The sequence below is a fragment of the Rhinoderma darwinii genome, chromosome 10 (genome assembly GCF_050947455.1).
Source record: "Rhinoderma darwinii isolate aRhiDar2 chromosome 10, aRhiDar2.hap1, whole genome shotgun sequence".
In the NCBI taxonomy this organism is placed as follows: Eukaryota; Metazoa; Chordata; class Amphibia; order Anura; family Rhinodermatidae; genus Rhinoderma; species Rhinoderma darwinii.
In genome coordinates this window covers 66,268,029-66,293,103 of record NC_134696.1, presented here as the reverse complement: position 1 = coordinate 66,293,103, position 25,075 = coordinate 66,268,029, and the positions used below count along the sequence as shown (strand labels likewise).

Below are 25,075 nucleotides of genomic sequence, written 5' to 3'. Positions count from 1 at the left end.
TTGAAGATAAATATGTCCACATAATTTCAAACAATGCCATTTCTGATACTGAATTTAAAAAAAATTGGAAGGCAACTTTAAGTGTATGTTCACAAATGCCCAAAATCTAGAAGGCTAAAATGGGGGAGCTAAAGGCCTTGGCACTGGAGGAACATATCAATATAGTTACATAGTACGGTTGAAAAAAAACACATGTCCATCAAGTTCAACCAAGGGATGGGAAGAGGGAACTGAAAAATTTCAACACATTGACATAGGAGCTGATAGTTTTTCGTTCTAGGAAATTATCTAAGCCTTTTTTAAAGACATCTACTCTAGCTACTGTGACCAGCTCCTGTTGTAGACTATTCCATAGATTCACCGTTCTCACAGTAAAGAAGGCTTGTCGCCTCTGCAGACTGAACCTTTTATTTTCCAGACGGAGGAAGTGCCCCCTTGCTGTTTGAGGGGGTTTTACATGGAACAGGATTTCACCATATTTTTTGTATGTGCCATTCATATATTTATATAAGTTAATCATGTCCCCCCTCAGCCGTCTCTTTTCAAGACTAAATAGGTTTAATTATTTTAATCTTTCCTCATAACTTAGATTCTCCATGCCTCTTATTAGCTTAGTTGCTCTTCTTTGTATTTTTTCCAACTCCAGGGCATCCTTTATTTGAACTGGAGCCCAGAACTAAACTGCATATTCTAGATGAGGTCTCACTAATGCTTTGTAAAGTGGTAATATTATATCCTTGTCCCAAAAGTACATGCCTCTATTAAAATAGACCATGCGTGTTGCTGGGTAGGTAACACTATGAAGCACTGCTTCTTTAGTATGTGTTACAGAGCACTAATAAGTACGTGTAGGAAGCGCCAGCGGCTGCAGACCGCTACGCTATATCACACTGTACAAAGAGATAAGTCCAGCAACAGAGCACATTTTAAAATTCAAAAAAGCCCCCCTCCCACGACATGTTTCGCTACATATGTAGCGTCCTCAGGGATACTGGGGCTAATGGCGGCGCGCTGTGGATTTCCTGGTATTAAGTAGACCGGACATGCATATCATATGGAAGTCCAGCCAATAAGGGCGGTGAAGACGGTCGCGCCCTTCACTGTGTAAAGGACACACGGGTGGACCAATGAAGGTACCACTACGATTGCCAATGAGACAGCATCTTGGGCGCACGCGCAGAAAGGATACCTAGTCGTCAGCGGATTACAGAGACGCCGAACTCCAAGTGGATCCCCGAACAGGCGCACGGATATATGAAAGCGTTCCCAGGGCATGCGCAGAGGTGAAGCATCACAAAGAACTGCATTGTATATCCTTACTGCGCTGATGTATGGACTTAGTACCTACATCTATGGCACCTACCATGGCTGTCCATATCAAATGGAGAAATAAATGTTATACTTACAAATTAATAAATGAACCAGGAAAACCAAAGAAGGGTTGCCGTCATATTACTAAAGTCAAGGTATAGTGGTTCAGGTGAATGTAAACTGGTAAATAAGTGATATAAATATATATCAGTTATAACCTCTCATTTAGAAAAATAACAGGTAAATGTCTAAATATAGACCCAGGTAAGTAGATTATATTGTGTATTCAGAGAAATGCTGCAAAAATGAAACCTTCGTTGAGTCCCACAGGGCTAAGAGTGCCCAAGCGGTGAATCCACCGTGCCTCTTCTTGCATGAGTTTGCGGTCAAGATTTCCAGCTCTTGGGTCCAACTTGATCTTAGTAATGCCCCAAAATTGTAGTGAGCGAATATTACCATCATGTCTGGATCAAACATGGTGTATCTTCCTTTTTGTTAATGGTACTAAAATGTTTGGAGATTCTTCGCCTCAATTCCTGAACAGTTTTGCCCACGTATAATTTTAGACAAGGGCATTTTGCTATGTAGATAACTCCACTGCTTTGACAGTTGATAAATTGTTTCATCTTGTAAACTTTGTTGTCTAAGGGATTACAAAAACTTTTTACAGTGGGCATATGCTCTGTGTAAACATTTTTTCGGGTAGCCACACGCAAGGATTTTGGAGAACAGACCATCACATTCAACTTTAAAAGATTGCTCATCAGAGCAATTTCTCCTTGCCCTCAAGTATTGTCCTATTGGGATTCCCCTCTTTAGGGAGGGAGGATGGTGACTTCCCCAATGTAGGAAACCGTTCGTGGCGGTGGGTTTGCGAGAAATGTTGGTATGGACACCACCATCAGGATCCAGGGAGATTCTAAGGTCCAGAAAAGAAATCTCGGTATGATGTATTTCATACCGATTATATTATTGTTGAGTATAGACATGAAGTCAGTAAATAAAGAGGAATCCCCATCCCAAAGAATAAGAATATCATCAATATACCTCCCCCAAAATAAACATATGATGTGTAAAAAAAGTAAATCATCAGTGAAAACAATAGTGTCTTCCCACCACCCTAAAAATAAATTTGCATAAGTGGGTACACAGGTTGTGCCCATGGCTGGGCCCTTCAATTGATGGTAAAACTTTTTATCAAAAAACTATATCTGTTATTCTTAATTTTACGTTTGGTGCCTAATCTAGAATTAGTAGACTCATCCGTACCCGAAACATCAGATTCGGAAAAGTCTGTAGTAATTGTAGTGCGTCTTGGCACAGGATATGCCCGGGTTTTATAGGTGTATGCTTGACCTGTGTCGAAATCTCTGCGATCCCTCACATACTTGCGATGTTATCTTTCTTTAACCCCTTAAGGACGCAGCCTAATTTGGGCCTTAAGGTTCAGAGCCCATTTTTGAAATCTGACATATTTCACTTTATGTGGTAATAACGTCGGAATGCTTAAACCTATCCAAGCGATTCTGAGACTGTTTTCTCGTGACACTTTTGGGCTTCGTGGTAAAATTTGGTCGATATATTCAGTGTTTATTGGTGAAAAATTGCAAAATGTAGATAAAATTTAGAAAGAATTTTTCAGAATTTAAATGCATCTGCTTGTAAAACAGATGGTTATACCACCCAAAATAGTTACTAGTTCACATTTCCCATATGTCTACTTTAGATTGGCATCGTTTTTTGAACATTAATTTTATTTTTCTTGGATGTTACAAGGCTTAGAACATAAACAGCAATGTCTCTTTTTTTTAAGAAAATTTCAAAAGCCTTTTTTTTAAGGTACCTGTTTAGTTCTGAAGTGGCTTTGAGGGGCCTATGTATTAGAAACCCCGATAAAAACACCCCATTTTAAAAACTAGACCCCTCAAAATATTCAAAACAGCATTTAGAAAGTTTTTTTTAACCCTTCAGGCATTTCACAGGAATTAAAGCAAAGTGGAGGTGAAATTTGCAAATTTCATTTTTCTTGCCGAATTTCAATTTTATTAAATTTTTTTTGTGTAACACGGAAGGTTTTACCAGAGAAACACTACTAAATATGTATTGTCCAGATTCTGCAGTTTTTAGAAATGTCCCACATGTGGCTTTAGTGCGCTCGTGGACTAAAACACAAGCCCCAGAAGCAAAGAAGCACCTAGTGCATTTTGATTAGAATATATTTTAGGCAGCATGCCAGGTTTGAAGAGGTGTTGAGGTGCCAAAACAGTAGGAATCTCCCAATAGTGACCCCATTTTGGAAACTACACCCCTCAAGGTATTCATTTATGGTGGCTGTTATCATTTTGACCACACAGTTGTTTCACAGCACCTATTTGAATTGGGCTGTGAAATTAAAAAAAAAATGTTTCCAATAAGATGTAATTTGTGATCAAAATTTCCTATTTTCACAGGGAACAAAATACCCCATTTTGTTGCCCAATTTGTCCTGAGTGCGGCAATACCCCATTTGTGGTGATAAACTGACGTTTGGGCCCATGGGAGGGCTCAGAAGGAAAGGAGCGCTATGTGTTTGTTGGAGTCCAAATTTTGCTGGATTGGTTTTCGGGTGCCATGTCCCATTTGCAGAGCCCCAGAGGTATCAAAGCAATGGAAACCCACCAAAAGTGGCCCATTTTTGGAAACTACACCCTTCAAACAATTCATTTATGGGTAATGTCACTATTTAGACCCCATAGTTTCTACACAGAACGTATTTGAATTGGGCTGGGAATTTTAAAAAAAATTATTTTTTCCAATGATATGTCGTTTTAGCGCAAAAATTTCTTATTTTCACAAGAAATAAAGTACTCCATTTTGTTGCCCAATTTGTCCTGAGTGCAGCAATACCCAATTTATGGTGATAAACTGCCGTTTGGGCCCATGGGAGGGCTCAGAAGGAAAGGAGCACTATGTGTTTGTTGGAGTCCAGATTTTGCTGGATTGGTTTTCGGGTGCCATGTCGCATTTGCAGAGCCCCAGAGGTATCAAAGCAATGGAAACCCACTAGAAGTGACCCCATTTTGGAAACTACACCCCTCAAGGAATTCATTTATCGGTGTTGTGACCATTTTGACCACACAGTTTTTTCACAGAACTTATTTGAATTGGGCTGGGAATTAAAACAAAAATAGTTTTTTTCAATAATATGTAGTTTTGGCTGAAAATTTATTATTTTCACAAGAAATAAAATACCCCATGCTGTTGCCCAATTTGTCCTGAGTGCGGCAGTACCCCATTTGTGGTGATAAACTGCCGTTTGGGCCCATGGGAGGGCTCAGAAGGAAAGGACCACCATTTGGCCTACTGGGGATTTTTTGGTGCTAAGTCATGTATGCAGAAGCCCCTGAGGTACCAGTACAGTTGAAACCCCCAAGAAGTGACCCCGTTTTAAAAACTACACCCTTGAGGCATTCATCTAGAGGTGTAGTGAGCATTTTGACCGGAGACATACCCCCCATAAACTGTAATGTGGGTTCTCATGGGTACGTCAATACCCTACATGTGGCTGTAATCAGTTGCCTAGGCACGCAGCAGGGCTCGGTGGGGAAAGACGAGGGGGGATAAGCAGTGCGGAGTACATCAGGGTAAGTAAAACTGGGGTAGATTAAAAATCAAGGGATGTATGATACATTTTGAAGCACTCTTTCATATGGAGCCTTAGTTTTTCGGGACACGTGTCACATTGATATATTGTGTCCTTCCTTATTCCCCTCTTATAGCAGACTTTGTACCTCTTTTGACTATTTCCTTTATTGCCAGTTTGGGGAACTTCTCCTGGAAAGTGTTGCCCTGGTACTATGCGTGTGGCCTCGCCTCCAGAAGTACTGGGTGCCCCCCCCCTTCTTGGTCCCTAAAAATTCGTTTCTTGATAACCACCTCTTGAAATTCCAGGAAATTTCCCGTCTGGCCTGTACATCAATGTAGCACGTACACATTGTACAATGCCATCTGTATGATGTGCACGGCCAGCTTCTTATACCACACCGCATGGAGCTGTAGGGCTTCAGGACTTGATCTGACAAGTCCACCCCTCCCATGTACCTATTGTAGTCCAGGATGCAGTCTGGTTTGGGGGTCTCTGCACTGGTACATGGGTACTGGTGTGGCATCTCTCTTGTCCTTGTACGTGACACACAATATGTTGCTGCTGGATTGTGCCCTGCTCTCACCCCTTCTGAGTGTTTGCCCCAGCAGAGTCTTAGGGAGGCCTCTCAGATTTCTTCTAGCAGTGCCACATGACTGGAAGCGAGGAAGTTGAAGAGTGGGACACTGGTATAAAAATTATCCAGGTCGAGGTGGTAACCCTGGTCCAGCAGTGGGTACACCAAATCACACACAGTTTTTGCCAGGGAGGGGGGGGGGCATTCTGGGGGCTGAGCACTGGTGTCCTTCCTTTCATACATCCTAAATTTGTAGGTATACCCTGAAGCGCTCTCGCACAGCTTATACATCTTCACGCCATACCTTGCCCTCTTACCCGGCAGGTACTGGCGGAATTGAAGCCTCCCTTTAAAATGTACCAGGAACTCATCAATAGAAATACACTTCTCGGGGGTGAATGCTTGGCAAAACCGGGCACTGAAACTGTCTAATAGGGGTCTCCATTTATACAAATGTTCAAAACTGGGGTAATCTCGGGGTGGGCACGGCTCATTATCAGTATAATTTAAGAAGCGAAGTATTGCCTAATTTATTTATTTTTTTAGGTTCCAGTTCAGTTCTGAAGTTGCTTTGAGGGGCCCATATATTAGAAGCCCCTATGAAACACCCCATTTTAGAAACTAGAACCCTCAAAGTATTCACAACAGCATTTAGAAAGTTTATGAACCCTTTAGGTGTTTCACGGGAATTTAGAGCAAAGTAGAGGTGAAATTGACATTTTTTTTTTGTCTGAAAATCCTTTTTATACCATTTTTTTTTATAACACAAAAGGTTTTACCAGAGAAACGCAACCTAATATTTATTGCTCAGATTCTGCCGTTTTGAGAAATGTCCCACATGTGGCCCTAGTGCGGTAATGGACTGAAGCACCGGCCTCCGAAGAAAAGGAGAACCTAGTGGATTTTGAGCCCTCCTTTTTATTAGGCACCATGTCCGGTTTGAAGAGGTCTTGTGGTGCCAAAACAGTGGAAACCCCCCAAAAGTGACCCCATTTTGGAAACTAGACACCTTGAAGAATTCATTGTAGTTTTCATGGGGTGCATGCGACTTTTTGATCAGTCTTTATTCTATATTGGCGTGGCGACTAAAAAACAGCAATTCTACTATTGTTTTTTTAGGTACATGCGACTTTTTGATCTCTTTTTATTCCATTTTTTGGGAGGTGAAGTGACCAAAGAATTGTGATTCTGGTACGGTTTATTATTATTTTCTTTTACGGCGTTCACCGTGCGGGATAAATAACGAAATAATTTTGTAGTTCAGGCCGTTACGGACGCGGCGATACCAATTATGTATAGTTTGTCTGTTTATATATTTTTATTAATAATAAAGGACTGATAAGGGAAAAGGGGGGATTTTTACTTTTATTTCTTTTAAATCTTTTATTTTCTTATTTTTACACATCTTTTTTTAACTTTTTTTTAACTTTTTTACTTTGTCCCACTAGGGGACTTGAGGGCAGGAGGCCCTGATCGCTAATCTAATACACTGAACTACATGCGTAGTGCAGTGTATTAGAACTGTCAGCTACTCACTGACAGCAAGCATAGTGGATCCTGACATTGTCAGGACCCACTAGGCTTCCGTCTATGGCATAGCCGGACGCCATTGTTTGGTGTCCGGTTGCCATAGTCACCATCGCCGGCCGCTATCGTGTAGCAGGCCGGCGATGGCAGCTTAACCCCTAAAAAGCCGCGTTCTCTATTGAACACGGCTTTTCAGGGGTTAATCAACGGGGACACAGCGATCGGTCCCCGCTGTAGGAGCTGTCACAGCTGCTGTACGAGACAGCAGCTGTCACAGCTCCTGTATGTGTCGGGAGGACGGCCGAAACGGCTGTTACTCCTGAGACGTACTATTAGGTCATGGAGTGTGAACGATACAGCTACCATGACCTAATAGTACGTCCAGGAGTGGGAAGGGGTTAATGTCACCCCGTAATTTTTCAATATTTTTTTGTAATTTATTCTTGTTGAATTCTGTTAGGGAATTAAATATTTGTATATCCCCAATTTATTTTTCCAATTGTAAAGTATTTTTATTGAAGTCTATTTTTTCAAATTCCAAAATATACTTAAGCATCCGCTGTTAAAAGTTCTTCCCATCCCTTAAATTCTACATCACCACGGTAAGAATTTGGGGTTATGTTAATACGTAGACCTCTGTATACGATCTGCTGTTGGATTTATGTCACAAGACTGGCTATCTCCCAGAATGATCGAACTTATTTTTGGTAAGTTTTTTGTAAATCCCTAAAGGCTGTTTAAATGTCAAATTGATGTAAAGGAATATGGTCAGTGGAGAAAACATAGGCCACTTCTGCAGATAAACTATCTGAATTAGGTTTTTTAGACAGAAAGCCTGCCATTACTTATATACAACAGGTGTATGAAAAGTTCCACAGTGGGAACAGGGTCAAAGCAAGGGTTATTAACCCAGCGCTAAATGCACAATAATGGAGAAAAGACCCTGGTAGTTGGCGGGCACTATAACAACATATATACTAAATGGATACCAACCGGCAGAAAACCCTATTTCCCAACTACGGAAACTTAAACCTGATAGAGCTAGGGATTTGAGTAACCTCAGTGAGAAAGAGATTGGCATTGGACGAAATGTGCCAAAATGAACAGCTTATTCTGAAACCATCCGATAAGAGAGGTAATATTGCGGTTATGGACGAGGGGGACTATGTCCATATGGTCCATAGACTACTTGAGGACACGACTACATATGTTATCCTTGACAAAAATCCAAGTCTCATTTTTGGCAGAAATACGCCTTCTTCTCATTGAGGCCAAGAGACAAAATATCATCTCACAGGAAGAATTTAAGTGTTTGTTTAATCCATGCCCTACAATTGCTACGTTCTACGCATTACCAAAGATCCACAAGGCCTCTCGCCCGGTCTCTGGCAGGCCCATTGTGTCTGGGAATGATAACCTCACACAGGGTATTAGTCTGTATGTTGACGAAATGCTTTAGTCTTTTGTCACATCCTTGCCTTCATATTTGCGGGACACTAAGGACACCATCACCAAGATACAGGACATTCATGTTACTCCAACTAGTATGATTGCTAGTATTGACGTGGAGTCCCTATATACCAACATTCAGCACAAAATTTGTCTCACTGCTGTCACTTATTTTTTGAGCGCCAAAGATACTCCATTTCAGATGTACAATAAATTTGTGTTGTCACATCTTAGTTTTTTGTTAACATACAATTATTTTATTTTTGATAAAAAGTTTTACCATCAATTGAAGGGCACAGCCATGGGCACAACCTGTGCAACCACAAATTTATTTTTAGGGTGGTGGGAAGACACTATTGTTTTCACAGATTATTTCCTTCTTCTTTTTTTTTACACGTCACATTTTATTTTGAGGGAGGTATATTGATATTCTTTTTCTTTGGGATAGGGATTCCTCTTTATTTACTGACTTCATGTCCATACTCAACAATAATATAAATCAGTATGAAATTTACCTATGAAATACATCATACCGAGATTTCTTTTCTGGACCTTAGAATCTCTCTGGATCCTGATGGTGGTGTCAATACCAACATTTCTCGCAAACCCACCTTCACGAACAGTTTCCTACATTGGGGAAGTCAACTTCCTCCCTCCCTAAAGAGGGGAATCCCAATAGGACAATACTTGAGGGCAAGGAGAAATTGCTCTGATGAGCAATCTTTTAAAATTAAATGTGATGGTCTATTCTCCAAATTCCTTGCGCGTGGCTACCCGAAAAAATGTTTACACAGAGCCTATGCCAGGGTGACAGATCGAGGAGACCTTCTACATGAACAGTCGCCAAATTCCTCAAACCCTTTCTGCGGTTGGACCAAGCCCTAAATCCACTCAACCCTCACCCATTGTCAGATGCATTGGCACCTTTGATGCCTGTTCCAATCAGGTTACAAAAATTGTACAGAAATATTGGCCTATTCTTCGGGCAGATTCGGACCTCAGTGATGCAATTTCTACCACCCCTAATATTCCCTATCGAAGAGGTAGGAACTTACGTGACTATCTTGTGCACAGTCCTTATTCTCAATCCTCATCAGCATCCAAATGCTGGCTAAAATCACCAGTCATAGGCTCTCACCCCTTTGGGAGATGTTCCTTCTGTCCATCCATGCCCACTGTAAAAAGTTTTTGTAATCCCTTAGACAACAAAGTTTATAAGATTAAACAATTTATCAACTGCCAAAGCAGTGGAGTTGTCTACATAGCAAAATGCCCTTGTCCAAAATTATACATGGGCAAAACTGTCCAGGAATTGAGAAGAATCTCCAAACATTTTAGTACCATCAACAAAAAGGAAGATACACCCTTATCCAGACATGTTCGATCCACACAATATTCGCTCACTACAATTTTGGGGCACTACTCAGATCAAGTTGGGCCCAAGAGCTGGAAATCTTGACCGCAAACTCATGCAAGAAGAGGCACGGTGGATTCACCACTTAGGCACTCTTAGCCCTGTGGGGCTTAACGAAGGTTTCATTTTTGCAGCATTTCTCTAAATAATACTTCTAGAATACACAATACGCTATTGATTCCACCCAAAAAACGGAAACCTTACGGAACGGAGACAAATGGAAACCATTTGCAACGGAAGCATTGAGTCCACCCAAAAAACTGAAACCTTACGGAACGGAGACAAATGGAAACCATTTGCAACGGAAGCATTGAAATCAACGGTAATGCAAACGAAAAGCTGTGGTATCCGTTTGTCTCAGTTCCGTAAGGTTTCCATTTTTTGGGTGGAATCAATAGCGCAGTTGACTGCGCTATTTTTTCCCCTAACGGAAAGGTCTAATGGAACCCATGAACGGAAGCCCGACGCAGATGTGAACGAAGCCTAAGCTCATAACTAAGGACCACAAGAAAGGGAATAAACATTTCAGTAAAAAAAACATTGATTTCAATTGGTTTTGTTATAGCATCAGTTGTGCTCAGGCTCCGTTCCGTCAGGTTTCCGTTTTTTTGACTAAAGCAAACTCCACTTTGGATAATTATAGTGCAACATTTATTCCTAAAGGCAACAAGTATAAACTAATAAAATTACACCTCACATGGCTTACACCTGCTGTAAAAAGGGCAATACATGACAAAAAAAGGGCATTTGAAAAATACAAATCTGAGGGTACAGCTGTAGCCTTTGTAAATTATAAAGAGCTTAATGAAATTTGTAAAAAAAAAAAATATATATATATATATATATATATATATATATATATATATATATATATAAAATAAGCAAAAATACAAAATGAAAGGCAGGTGGTCAAAGATCGCAAAACCAATCCCCCAAAAATTCTTCAAGTACATAAATGCAAAAAAGCCAAGGTCTGAACATGTAGGACCCCTAGATAGTGGTAATGGGGAATTGGTCACAGGGGATTAAGAGAAGGCAGAGTTACTAAATGGGTTCTTTAGCTCTGTATATACAACAGAAGAAAGCAGCTGATGTAGCCGACGCCAGTGCTGTTAACACATCAATTAATATACTGAATTGGTTGAATGTAGATGTGGTCCAAGCCAGTAACGTAGCTAGCGGGGGAGAGTGGGGGGCTGGGTGGGCAGGGGGCGGTGGTCCCAGGCCCACTGCAACCATTGCCGCTGTCCCCACCATGACCGCACTGGCCAAGCCACACAGGGCGGCCTGCTGCCTGTCTGAGGGGGCAGCGGCACAACTAAAACCAGCCGCCACCACCCCCTCCTGCACTAATTGTACCTCTGTCTATAGGACGCAGATATAATTACATGCATAAGGGCTGAATGGCTGGGCACGTTCCGATGCTCATTGGTAGGGCAGAATGACTTGCTTCATTAATCAGCCGTTTTCAACGCCGCTTCCGTTGTTGAAAGGCGTTGATTGACAGGGCAAGTCATTCTGCCGTGCCAATCAGCGCCTTTCAATGACGCAATCAGTGTAATGACATCACGCTGCTTGCGTCGTTCAGCCCCAGCAGACCTGCTCAAAAGAGAGCAGGTCTGCATTGACACAGGACGGCACGTGACGGGATCAAGGTGAGTATGTAAAGTTGTTTTTTTTCACTCAAAAGTGTGAGTGACATGATGTATGGGGGAGCTATATGTGGGGCACAATCTATAGGGGGCTATATGTGGGGCACTATATACAAAGGGGGCTATATGTAGGCCATGATCTACAGGTGGCTACATGTGGGGCACTATATACAGGGGGTGCTATATGTGTGGCAATATATACAGGGGGCACTATATGTGGGGCACTATATACAGGGGGCGCTATATGTGGGGCACTATATACAGGGGGGGCTATATGTGTGCACTATATACAGGGGGCTATCCGTAGAGTGCTATCTACAGGGGGGCTAGATGTAGAGCGCAATCCACAGGGGCCTATATGTGGGGCACTATCTACAGGGGGATATATGTGGGCCACCATCTACAGGTGGAGCTATATGTGGGGCAATATATAAAGGGGGCGCTATATGTGGGCCACTATCTGTAGAGCGCTATTTACAGGCGGGCTATATGTGGGGCATAATCTACAGGGGGGCTATATATGGGTACTATCTACGGGGGCAATCGAAGAAAGGAACTGCAGCTCTCAAGGTAATCCAAATAAGTGTATTTGATTTATTCACCAAGCATACAAACACTTGCAACGTTTCAACCCATAAATGGGTCTTTATCAAGATGCTTTCAATTATCTTTGGATTATCTTGAGTGCGGCAGTTCCTTTCTTTGATTGCATATTGATGGTCTCCCTTAGACCTGGGATTCTTTGCTGCATGCACCACCCATGTTTGGGGAGTTGTCCTTTCACACTGAAGAATTTTTTGTGGCTGTGCTGCTGTTTTCCTGAATATCTACTATCTACAGGGGGATATATGGGGGGGGGACACTATCTACAGGGGGCTCTATCTACAGAGAGCACTGTGTGTGTGAGTGGGACACAGTGTATGGTGCTATTATAATCGGGGACATAGTGTATTGTGCGATTATAATCAGGGATACAGGTTATGTTGCTATTATGATCAGGGACACAGTGTATGGTGCCATTATAATCAGGGTCACTGTGTACTTTGCTATTATATTTAGGGGCGTAGTATGTGGCACAATGAGAATTTTATCTTCATTTATAGGTGCAGAAATGTTTGAAAAGAAAGAAGCTGAAGACATCTGAACGGCAAACTGCAGAAATGGGCTGTGGCCGGCAGAAGTCATCATAGAGGTCTGGACAGGATGGAGAAGAAAAGAGAAAAACGAACAACTAGAATCTGAAAAGACATCACCGGTGAGTCACTTAATGTAAATGTTTATTCTGCCTCTAATCAGTACTGTAGTCACTGTATGATCTGCAGCGAGATGATGGGTGGTATGATTTATTTTGTGGAACAGAAACTCCCAGCAAATCCTTACCATTGTTCGTTTTATGCTAGCAGATGTAGTTTTACGCCATACAAACCTATACAGCAGGGATTGCACTAAATTGAGCTGTATTGTTGCTGGTGTTGTATTTATGTGCTGATTTTGGTTCTGGAGCTGTATATATGTAGTGAGCTTGGTCCTGGGGTTGTATATATGTACTGAGCTTGGTTCCGGGGCTGTACATATGTACTAAGCTTGGTTCTGGTGTTGTATATATGTATTGAGCTTTGTTCTGGTGCTGTATATATGTATGAGCTTGGTTCTGGTGCTGTATATATGTACTGAGCTCGGTTCTGGTGCCGTAATTATGTAGTATAGATTTAAAAATAACAAGATTCCATAGCAGATGGAATTGTTTTAAATTTGTTGTATATTTAATAGGAACCTGTCAGGTAATTTTAACCCCTTAAATCGCCAACATGTGGTAATATATGACCTGACAATATTTCAAAACATTCCACTGTATGGTTTTTTTCAGATGCAGCAAAATCTATAAAATCAACTTTTAAAACGGTGCACACTATATGCTAATTACTCATTAAAGGGTCATGGGGTGGTTCCGCTATTCTGAAGAGTCACATACGTAGTCCTGGCTCCAAATCCACCTTTCCATGCTTGACATCCTTCTGGCTGTTATACATCACCACCAGTCTCCTCCAACTTTCTCGGATGCGCCATTGCCTTGCACTACTTGGGGATGCACCTTGGGCATGCCAGGGGGATGTCAATCAAAACACGCGCAATTTCAATTCTCCCCTCAGGCAGAAGAAAAGCGAAAATCGGCCCAGACGCTACAATACCCTTCAATCTAGCAGACGTGTCACACGCTAGGCACGTCTGCTACAGCAGAGAACACCTCTAATGCTGCCCACCAGAGAAAAAAAAAACATATCTTATACATACCCCGTTCTCCGTAGTAACGGCGACGCGTCCCTCACTTGTCCTTGCAGTCCGGCCTCCTGGGATGACAATGCAGCCCATGTGACCGCTGCAGTCTGTGATTGGCTGCAGCAGTCACATGGGATGAAACGTCATCCCAGGATGCTGGCCTAGAAGAACACATCACTATGACAACGGCTGGGGGAAGGAAGTATACATTTTTTTTATTCATTTTAAACGACAAATAGCTTTTTCTTCTGTAGCTTTTCCGCCACAAAAATCGCCAACTGTTGCAGGTTTTACCTCCCCATTGAAATGGGGAAAAACCACAACAGAAAGCAGCGACTCAAAAGCATAAAATTGACATGCTGCGTATTAAGAAAACGCACCGCATGTCAATCCAGCGAGTGGATGAGAATTATTCAAATCATATGCGCTCTGCAGCCACTGTATTTTGCTGCAGAGTTTCCACAATGAAATCTGTTACTAGCCCGAATGTCAAACAATAGTGATCAATATGGATTCACCACTCAAAACAAGTGACAGAAAGCTTTGCTGCATGTAAACGGAATTATCACGATATGCATCGCTAAATCTGTTTTTCTACTGTAATAGACTGCGCTTTCCAATACAAGGCAGAGGATTCTATAGCGCTGGCGGCCGTTCTGGATACGGGAGCTATGGAGACGAGTTGGATCGCTTGCAATACATTAGTATTTCAGTATATTTTGCAAGCGATCCAACAATTGCTGGTTCAAGTCCCTTAGTGGACTAACAAACAAAAAGTTAAATACAGTTAAACTTTTTTTACTACACATAAACAGGTCCTTCTCAATGAATAAGAATATAATCAAAAAGTTAATTTATTTCAGTAATTCAATTCAAAAAGTGAAACTCCTATATTATATAGATTCATTACACACCGGGTGATCTATTTCCAGTATTTTAAAACATTTTTAATGTTGATGATTATGGCAAATAGTTAATGAAAACACAAAATTTAGTCTCTCAGGAAATTAGAATATTTAGTAAAAGTTCAAGATTGTAGACTCATGGTGTCATACCCTAATTAACACAAAACACCTGCAAAGGTTTCCTAAGCGTTTAAATGGTCCAACAGTCTGGTTCAGTAGGCTACACAATCATGGGGAAGACTACTGACTTGACAGTTGTCCAGAAAACAGTCATTGACACCTTCCACAAGGAGGGTAAGCCACAATAGGACATTGCTAAAGAAGCTGGCTGTTCACAGATTGTTGTATCCAAGCATATTAATGGAAAGTTGTGAGGAATGAAAAAGTGTGGTAGAAAAAGGTGCACAAGCAACAGGTATAACCGGAGCCTTGAAAGGATGGTCAAGAAAACGCCATTCAAGAATCTTGGGAAAATTCACAAGGAGTGGACTGCAGCTGGAGTCAGTACTTCAAGAGCCACCACACACAGACGTATCCAGGACATGGGCTACAACTGTTGCATTCCTTGAGACAACGTCCGAAGCGTCTTACCTGGGCTAAGGAGAAAAAGGACTGGTCGGTTGCTCAGTGGTCCAAAGTCATGTTTTCAGATGAAAGTAAATTTTGCATTTCATTTGGAAATCAAGGTCCCAGAGTCTGGAGGAAGAGTGGAGAGGCATCAATCCAAGTTACTTGCAGTCCAGTGTGAAGTTTCCACTGTCAGTGATGGTTTGGGGAGCCATGTCGTCTGCTGGTGTTGGTCCACTGGGTTATATCAAGTCCAGAGTCAGCGCAGCCGTCTACCAGGAAATTTTAGAGCACTTCATGCTTCCCTCTGCTGACCAGCTTTATGGAGATGCTGATTTCATTTTCCAGCAGGGCTTGGCACCTGCCCACACTGCCAAAGGTACCAATACCCGGTTTAATAACCACAGTATCACTGCGCCTGATTGGCCAGCAAACTCGTCTGACCTAAACTCCATAGAGAATCGATGGGGTATTGTCAAGTGGAAGATGAGACACCAGACCCAACAATGCAGACGAGCTGAAGGCCGCTATCAAAGCAACCTGGGTTTCCATAACACCTCAGCAGTGCCACAGGCTGATCGCCTCCATGCCACGCCGCATTGATGCAGTAATTCACGCAAAAGGAGCCCCGACCAAGTATTGAGTGCATATACCGTACATACTTTTCAGTAGGCTAACATTTTGGGTTTTAAAAATCACTTTTGAAATTGGGCTTATTTAATATTCGACATTTTGGGTTTTCATTAACTGTTCGCCATAATCATCAACATTAACCCCTTCCCGACATTTGCCGTACATGTACGTCATGGAAAGCATTGACTTCCCGCATCTTGCCGTATATGTACGCCGAATGTTTGGGATCGGCTCAGAAGCTGAGCCGGTGCCATCATCAACGGATCGCAGCTGTATCTTACAGCTGACATCCGGCTGTAACGGCGGGGACCGAAATTAGCTTCGATCCCCGCCATTAACCCCTTAAGTGCAGCGCTCAAACGCGATCGCTGCACTTAAGGTGTTTGCAGCTCATCGGAACCCCAGTAATGAAATTGCCGGGGTTCCGGTGGCTGCAATGGCAACCGGAGGCCTAATACTGGCCTCCCGGTCTGCCTAGCACCGAAGCCGGTCAAGATCCGCCCGGCGGCGGAGCCTGATCGGCTTCCGTAGCTGCCGGCAAGATGGGGCCGGGTCAGGAGCTGATCCGGCGTCATCAGCGGTGGAAGTCAGCTGTACTGTACAGCTGACATCCACCTGTAACGGCAGGAAACGGAGCTAGCTCCGATCCCTGCCATTAACCCCTTCGATGCAGCAATGGAAGGTGATTGCTGCATCGTAGCGGTTACTAGCAGATCGCCAGCCCTGACAGGCAATCAGGACTGGCGACTGCTGTTATGGCAAGAGGAGACACAATGGTCTCCTGCTCTGCCATTACGGAAGCCGATTTAGGCCCCGCCGGGAGGCGAAGCCTAATCGGCTTGCTGTCAGTGAATGACTGACAGATCTAATACATTGCACTACATAGGTAGTGCAATGTATTAGAAAAAAATAAATCTGACTGTTGGACCTTCAAGTCCCCTAGTGGGACTTGAGAAAAAGTGTCAAAAAAGTATAAAAAAGTGTAAAAAAAAAAGTGCAAATAATAAAAGTTTGAAAACAATAAAAGTTTCAAGTAATCAAATAAAACACTTATCAAGTCCTTTATTATTGAAAAATAATAATAAACCATATGTATTTGGTATCGCCGCGACCGGAACGACCTGAGGTATCAAAATATTATATTATTTATTGCACGCGGTGAACAGCGTAAAAAAAAAACGTAAAAACCGTTACCAGAGTTTCTGTTTTTTAGTCACTTTGCCCTACAAATGTTAGAATAAAAAGTGATCAAAAAGTCGCACGTATCCAAAAATGGTACCTATAAAAACTATAGCTCGTCCCGCAAAAAACAAGCCCTCATACACCTCAGTCGACAAAAAAATTAAAAAGTTATGGTTCTCACAACTTGGCGACAGAAAAAATACATTATTGTGCAAAAAGTTGTAAAACATAAAAAAGTGCTATAAATTAGGTATCGCCGGAATCGTACTGACCCGCAGAATAAAGTTAACATGTAGTTTATAATGCGTGGTGAACGCTGTATAAAAAAAACCGAAAAAAGCTGTGCCAGAATTGCGTTTTTTTGTTTACCTGGCATCCCAAAAAATAGGATAAAAGGTGATCAAAAAGTTGCATGTACCCCAAAATGGTACCAATAATAACTACAGCTCGTCCCGCAACAAACCAGCCCTCATGCCGCTACGTCTATGAAAAATAAAATTAGTTATGGCTCCAATAAGTCAGGAAATAAAAAAATATGCAGTTGTGCCCGAGGGGAACATTTCTTCTGTTTGAAGAGGCGATTTATCAATAAAATTTATTTATCAATAAAATTAGGGAACCAGGAAAGGGAGGGCCCAAACATATCCGCTGGAAGCGACGGTGCCCGTATTATACCAGGACAACACTTCCTAGCAAAATTCCCCAAACTACAAAGGCGCGGAGTGTGGATCAAAAGGGGGATAATAAAGGACGCCATTTATCAGTGCGACACCGGCCTGTGCAGAAAGGATTGCTTCACAGCGTAACACACATCTATAGATTTTATTGTTTTTTTTTTACCCCATTATTATACCACCTGACTATGCCCCTTATATACTCCGCCCGGCTTACATATGCCCTACATTATAAACGGAAACACCAGTAAGACTCCAAACAAAACTACTACCAAGCAAAATCCACGCTCCAAAAGCCAAATGGCATTTCCTCCCATCTGAACCCTACAGCGTGCCCAAACAGCAGTTTCCTTCCACATATATGGCACCGTCATACCCGGGAGAACCCTTTTAGCAATTTTTGGGGTGTGTGTCTCCAGTGGCATAAGCTGGGCACAACATATTTGCCACTGAATGGCATATCTAGGGAAAAATATACATTTTTAATTTGCACCATCCACAGTGCATTCATTTATGGAAAAGACCTGTGGGGTGAAAATGCTCACTACACCCCTTAATAAATGCCTTGAGGGGTGCAGTTTCCATAATGGGGTCACTTCCCAGGGGTTTATTTTTATTATTTCACATGTGAGCCTCTGCAGTTGTGAACCAATACTTTGTAAATCGCCAAATTAGGCCTCAATTTTACATGGTACGCTTTCACTCCTGAGCCTGGTCGACTGTCCAGGCAAGAGATTAGGGCCACATGTAGGGTGTTTCTAAAACCAGGAAACCCAGCATAATAATTAGAGAGCTGTCTTGTTATGGTGGCACAAGCCGGGCACCACATATTGTCCACATATCTGTGGAAAAAAATCCCATTTTCACTCTGCAACATCGAGTTCACACTAATTTCTACAAAACACCTGCAGGGTTAACATGCTCACTACACCCCTAGGTAAATGCATTGAGGGGTGTAGTTTCTAAAATTGGGTCACTTCTGGGGGGGTTTCCACTGTTTTGGGCCCACAGGCGCCCAGAAACCAATCCAGCAACATCTGCACTCCAAATGGCGGTCCTTCCCTTCTGAGCCCTGCCGTGTGCCCAAACAGCAGTTTATGACCACATATGGGGTATTGCCGTACTCGGTAGAAATTGCTTTACAAATGTTGGTTTCTTTTTTTTCCTTTATTTGTTGAGAAAATGAAAAAATTTGCGCTAAAGCTACGTCTTATTGAAGAAAAAGGATTGTTTTTATTTTCACTGCCCAATTCTAATAAATTCTATGAAACATCTGTGGGGTCAAAATGCTCACTACGCCCCTAGATGAATTCCTCAAGAGGTGTAGTTTCCTAAATGGTGTCACTTTTTGGGCGTTTTCATTGTTTTTACCCCTCAGGGGCTTTGCAAATGTGACATGGCCGCCGCAAACCATTCCTGCTCAATGTGATCTCCAAAAGCCAAATAGCGCTCTTTCCCTTCTAAGCCAAGCCGTGTCACATGTGGGGCATTGTTTTACTCGGGAGAAATTGCTTTACAAATTTTGTGGTGCTTTTTCTCCTTCAGTTCTTGTGGAAATGAGTAAAAATAAGCTAAACCTGCATTTTCTTTGAAAAAATTTTGATTTTTCTTTTCAGGGCCTACTTCCAATAATTTCTGCAAAAAACCTGTGGGGTCAAATCGCTCACTAGACCCCTAGATAATTTCCTCAATGGGTGTAGTCTCCAAAATGGGGTCACTTGTGGGGGGTTTCCACTGTTTTGTCTCCTCAGGGACTTCGTAAATGTGACATGGCCTCCACAAACCATTCCTGCTAAACTTGAGCTCCAAAATCCAAATATCGCTCTTTCCCTTCTCAGCCCTGCCGTGTCTCCAAACAACCGTTTATTACCACATGTGGGGTATTGTTTTACTCGGGAGAGATTGGTTTACAAATTCTACGGTGCTTTTTCTCCTTCAGTCCTTGTGGAAATGAGAAAAAATTAGCTAAACCTACATTTTCTTTGAAGAAATGTTGATTTTAATTTTCACGGCCTAATTCCAATAATTTCTGTAAAAAACCTGTGCGGTCAAAATGCTCACTGTACCCCTAGATAATTTCCTTGAGGTGTGTAGTTTCCCAGATGGGGGTCACTTTTGGGGCATTTTGACTGTTTTGGCACCGCAAGAGCCCTTCAAACCTGACATGGTGCCTAAAATATATTCTAACAAAAATAAGGCCCCAAAATCCACTAGGTGTTCCTTTGCTTCTGAGGCCGGTGCTTCAGTCCAGTAGCACGCTACGGCCACATGTGGGATATTTCCTAAAACTGCAGAAACTGGGCAACAAATATTGAGTTGCATTTCTCTGGTAAAACTTTGTGTTATAAAAAAAATTGTACTAAAAATGTATTTCTGCAAAAAAATATGAAATTTGTAAATTTCACCTCTACTTTGCTTTAATTCCTGTGACATGTGTAAAGGGTTAAGACATTTTCTAAATGCTGTTTTGAATACTTTGAGGGGTGAAGTTTTTAAAATGGGGTGACTTTTTGGGGGTTTCTAATATATAAGGCCCTCAAAGCCACTTCACAACTGAACTGGCCCCTGTAAAAATGGCCTTTTGAAATTTTCTTGAAAATGTGAGAAATTGCTGCTTAAGTTCTAAGCCTTGTAACGTCATAGAAAAATAAAAGGATGTTCAAAAAACGATGCCAATCTAAAGTAGACATATGGGGGATGTTAATTAGCAACAATTTTGTGTGGTATAACTGCCTGTCTTACAAGCAGATACATTTAAATTGAGAAAAATGCAAATTTTTGCAATTTTTCGCTAAATTTTGGTGTTTTTCACAATTAAATACTGAACATATCGAGCAAATTTTGCCAGTAACTTAAAGTCCAATGTGTCACGAGAAAACAAACAATCTCAGAATCGCTTGGATAGGTGAAAGCATTCCGGAGTTATTACCACATAAAGTGACACGTCAGATTTGAAAAATGAGGCTCGGTCAGGAAGGTCAAAAGTGGCTAAAGAGGGAAGGGGTTAAAAGAAAAAAAATGCTGTAAATAGATCACACTGTATGTAATGAATCTATATAATATAGGAGTTTCACTTTTTGAATTGAATTACTGAAAGAAATAAACTTTTTGATGATATTCTAATTCATTGAGAAGAACCTGTACCAAAAAAATAAGAAATTAAAAAATAGTCCTTTTCCTATTTTCCCACTAAAGTGATTTAAAAGAAAAAAACATATCTGTAAAGCCCTTAAACAACTGAAAAATTAAAAAAAGTTATGGCTCTCAAAATATGGTGACAATTTTTTTTTACTTTTAACATTACTCCTTGTAAAAGTAGTAAAAAAAAAAAAAGAAACATATAATATATAAATTTGGTATCACCGTAATTGTATTGACCAGCAGAAAAAGGTTAACACGTCATTTTTACCGCACGGAGAACACGGTAAAAAACAAAACTCAAAAGACAATGGAGGAATCACCGTTTTTTTTCCCCACAAAGAATTTTCTTCCAGTTCCCCAGTATATAGCGCAATAAGTGGTGCTGTGAACTCATCCCACACAAAACAACCCCTAATATGGCTATATAGATGGGAAAAAAAAAAAAAAAAAACTATGGCTTTTGGACTGTGGGAAGGAAAAAGCAAAAATGAAAGAACAAAAAATGGCTACGGAGGGAAGGGCTTAAATTACTTTATTATGAAAGATTGACTGTCCCAGGAACGTACATACACATTTTATTTGTATTGTAAGAACATTAAATAGATAAATTCTTTAAAAATAAAAGATATACAAAAGTCAAGAACTCTAACCTGCATGGACACAAGCCCTGCAGTGAAGTGTAGCGCCCAGAAAGTCGAGCAGCTTCAGAAGAAAGTGATCTTTGGTACCTTAAGTCTTTGTAGCTCTTCACAATCTGCAGGATGCATATAAAGAGATTAGCCATTTTAAAATGTAATACACTTAATAAATATATATATATATATACATACATACATACACACACACACACACACACACACACACACACACAATTTAAACATTTATAAACAGAAACTGCCAATCTTGATATGGAATTGGACAATTGATGTGTAAAAGATTCTTGTTAAAATTGACTATACAGTTAACCCTTTCCTACCGCAGTCATTTTTATAAAAACAAATTTGTAAAAAAAAAAAAAATATGGTTTTGTGTTACCATATTCTGAGACCAGTATCTTTTATTTTATTGTTGATGAAGCTGGCTGAGATTTTTATTTTTGCACGGCGAGCTTTTTTATTTTTTTATGTCTGGGAGGCAAGGTGTTTAAAAAACAATTCTGTTATTGTTTAACATTACTCTGTATGTACACCTACCATTCAGGATGTCCATATATGCCGGCCTGCGTGCCGAAGTACTATATGGTTGCATATTCTTTTGGCATTAACGTGTCATGTTTGTAAAAATTGATAAATAAAAGAATTTCTAAAAAAAAAAACATTTCTGTTTTTTTATGAGGCTAAAAACAATTGTATTGTAATAGTTGGGATTGTTCCAGACGAGGCGATACCAATCATGTTTGCACAATACACAGCAATACATTTTTTTTTATAATTAATTTTCCTATTACACATAAAAAAGGTAAAATATAACACAATGATGAAATCATCCCCCCCCCCCCAATACAAACATTCCTAAATAAAAAATCCAATAAAGTTCTTAGACTAAATATCATACAGAAATGCTTCATCGCCATGAAAACAAATTTGTTGGTATGTCCTTTACCCCTTCCTGACCTCCGCCGTAAATGTATGGCAAAAGTCGGAAGGGCAAGTATGGAGCAATTTGCTCCGTAAGCTGCGGGCGTCGGCGGTATGTAACAGCCGACTTTCCGTTGCAATGGATGAGATCGTAGATAACGGTGACTCCGCTCATTTAACCCATTAGATGATGCGATCCGCAGCATCTTAGTCATTAGAAAGGTGGCAGTCCCCTCCGACAGCCCGTCTTCCCCCCCGCAACGCGAACTCAGGATGTTGATGGTTATCGTGGCAGCCAGAAGGCCATCAGGTCTGCCATCTTTCTGGTCCTATTAAGCCCTGCCAGATCACTGGCAGAATACCCCTAGGGATACTAATGAAATGGTAAAAAAAAAATTAGTTACATTTTTATATATGAATTTAAGAAAAAACTTTTCCCATTTCCCCTCAAAAGCAATGTAAAAAATAACTAAACCTAACGGGTATCACTGCAACTGAGGGATTTGGACCTCTCATGTTTTAATTCACAAGTCTTGAGGTCTGAATATGGTTTCATATTGTGGACTGAATTAGATAGCCAGTACCTTGCTATCAATTTATGGGCTATAAACAAGTCTTTAAGTATCGCCAAAAACATCCAGGACACTGGGAAACCCCAGGATACAAAGTTCCAATGTTGGTTGTATATTTGCCCTATACACAATTAATATATGATCAACATTCTCCCAATAATGGAACAACTTTTGGCGCGTCCAACTTCAAGGCCCAAACATTTTGGACAATATTTATTTTCCCAAATTGGAAAGGAAAGACATCAGAGCAGTATAAATCGGTAAGGATATGTTTACATGGCGTCTGTACGAAGCTGAAAAATACAAGGTTGTTTCTAAGAGAAAAGAGCCTCTGAAAACCAGCCTTTTTTTTTAGGCAGATTTGCCAAAAGTTTTTGAAGTGTTTCCTCAAAGTGTTTTTAGCATAGTCCATAAGAAATTGTCAATGCCTAAAAACACCTCAAGAAGTGAAATGCACTTCTATTTTACGCCTCGTTTTCATTTTATTTTTTTTAAACAGCTGCGTAAAATTAGGCCTCGTACGGTATGCACTACCCAGCTTTGTCCAGTCCCTAAAAATTGATGGCCTATCCTCAGGATAGGCCGTCAATATTTGATCGGTCAGGCTCTGACTGTTGGGACCCACGCCGATCAGCTGTTTTGAAGGCGCCGCAGCACTCGTACGAGAACTGCTTTCCCTCCATTTCCCTTACTGTTCACACTGTTCATTGCCGACACACTTGTAGCGGCGGTTCACAGTATTCCAGCCTTCTCCAATTCACTTAAATGGGAGAAGGTTGTAATACTGAGAACCTCCACTACTGCTGTGTCAGCGATTCACAGTGTGAGCAGTGACCAGAATGAAGGGGAAGCAGTAGTCTTACGAGTGCTGCGGCCCCTTCAAAACAGCTGATCGGCGGAGGTACAGGCAGTCGGACCCAGACAATCAGATATTGATGGCCTGAGGGTACTCCATAAATTTTTAGGGACTGGACAACCCGATTAACTATTGAAAACATTGGCAAGCTGTTTTCAGGTGTTTTTGAAGCGAATTTCGGGCCTAGAAAAACAATCCCCTAGCATTATCCTTCCTCCACCAAACTTTACAGTTGGAACAATGCAGTCAGGCAGGTAACGTTCTCCTGGGATTTACCAAAGCCAGGCTTGTCCATCAGACTGCCAGATAGAGAAGTATGATTAGTCACTCCATAGAACACATTTTCACTGCTCCAGAGACCAGTGGCAGCACGTTTTAGACCACTCCATCGCTTGAAATTGTGCTTGGTGATGTAAGGCTTGCATGCAGCTGTTGGGCCATGGAAACCAATGCAATGAAGCTTCTGGCGCACAGTTTCTGCGCGGATGTTAATGTTAGAGGAGGTTTGGAACTCTGCAGTTATTGAGTAAGCAGAGCATTGGTGACTTTTATGCACTTTGCTCATCAGCACTCGGCGACCCCAATCTGTAACTTTACGTGGTCTGACACTTCATGGCGGAGTTGCTGTGCTACCTAAACTCTTCCACTTTGCAATAATACCACTCACTGTAGATCGTGGAATATCTAGGAGGGAAGAAATTTCACGAACTGACTTGTTGTAAAGGTTGCGCCTTATTCCAGTACCGCGGTTTAATTCAGTGAGCTCTTTGTAGTGACTCATGCTTTCACATATGTTTGTACAGGTCGACTGCATGACCAGGTGCTTGTTTTATACACCAGTGGCAATGGGACTGAATGTAAAACCTGAATTCTGTGATTAAGAGGCGTGTTCCAATACTTTTGTCTATATAATGTAGCTCTCACTGAATTGTTAGAATCTTCTACAAATAATAGCAAATTATCCGTAAATAATAAGATTAAATGGTGTCAGAGCAGTAAGGTTCACTCCACCTTGCCAAGTAAACAGTGTCAACCACCAGCTTGACAGTCAAAGGTCTTATCTGCATATAGTGTGCCGATATGTGATGGGTTGGCAATCTGTGACGCGCTGGCAATCTGAGATGTCAGCTGCAATTTTT

At 41.3% G+C, this 25,075-nt stretch overlaps 1 protein-coding gene across 2 annotated transcripts in view; it reads right to left on the bottom strand.

Moving 5' to 3' along the window:
* The window catches only part of LOC142662106 (C-Jun-amino-terminal kinase-interacting protein 3-like), a 381,524-nt gene that overhangs the window by 258,498 nt on the left and 97,951 nt on the right, over nucleotides 1-25,075 (bottom strand). For both annotated transcript variants that reach the window (XM_075840017.1, XM_075840018.1), the window contains exon 4: nucleotides 21,582-21,685. In XM_075840017.1, the coding sequence (XP_075696132.1) occupies nucleotides 21,582-21,685 (104 nt within the window). The remainder of the gene's footprint in view (nucleotides 1-21,581; nucleotides 21,686-25,075) is intronic.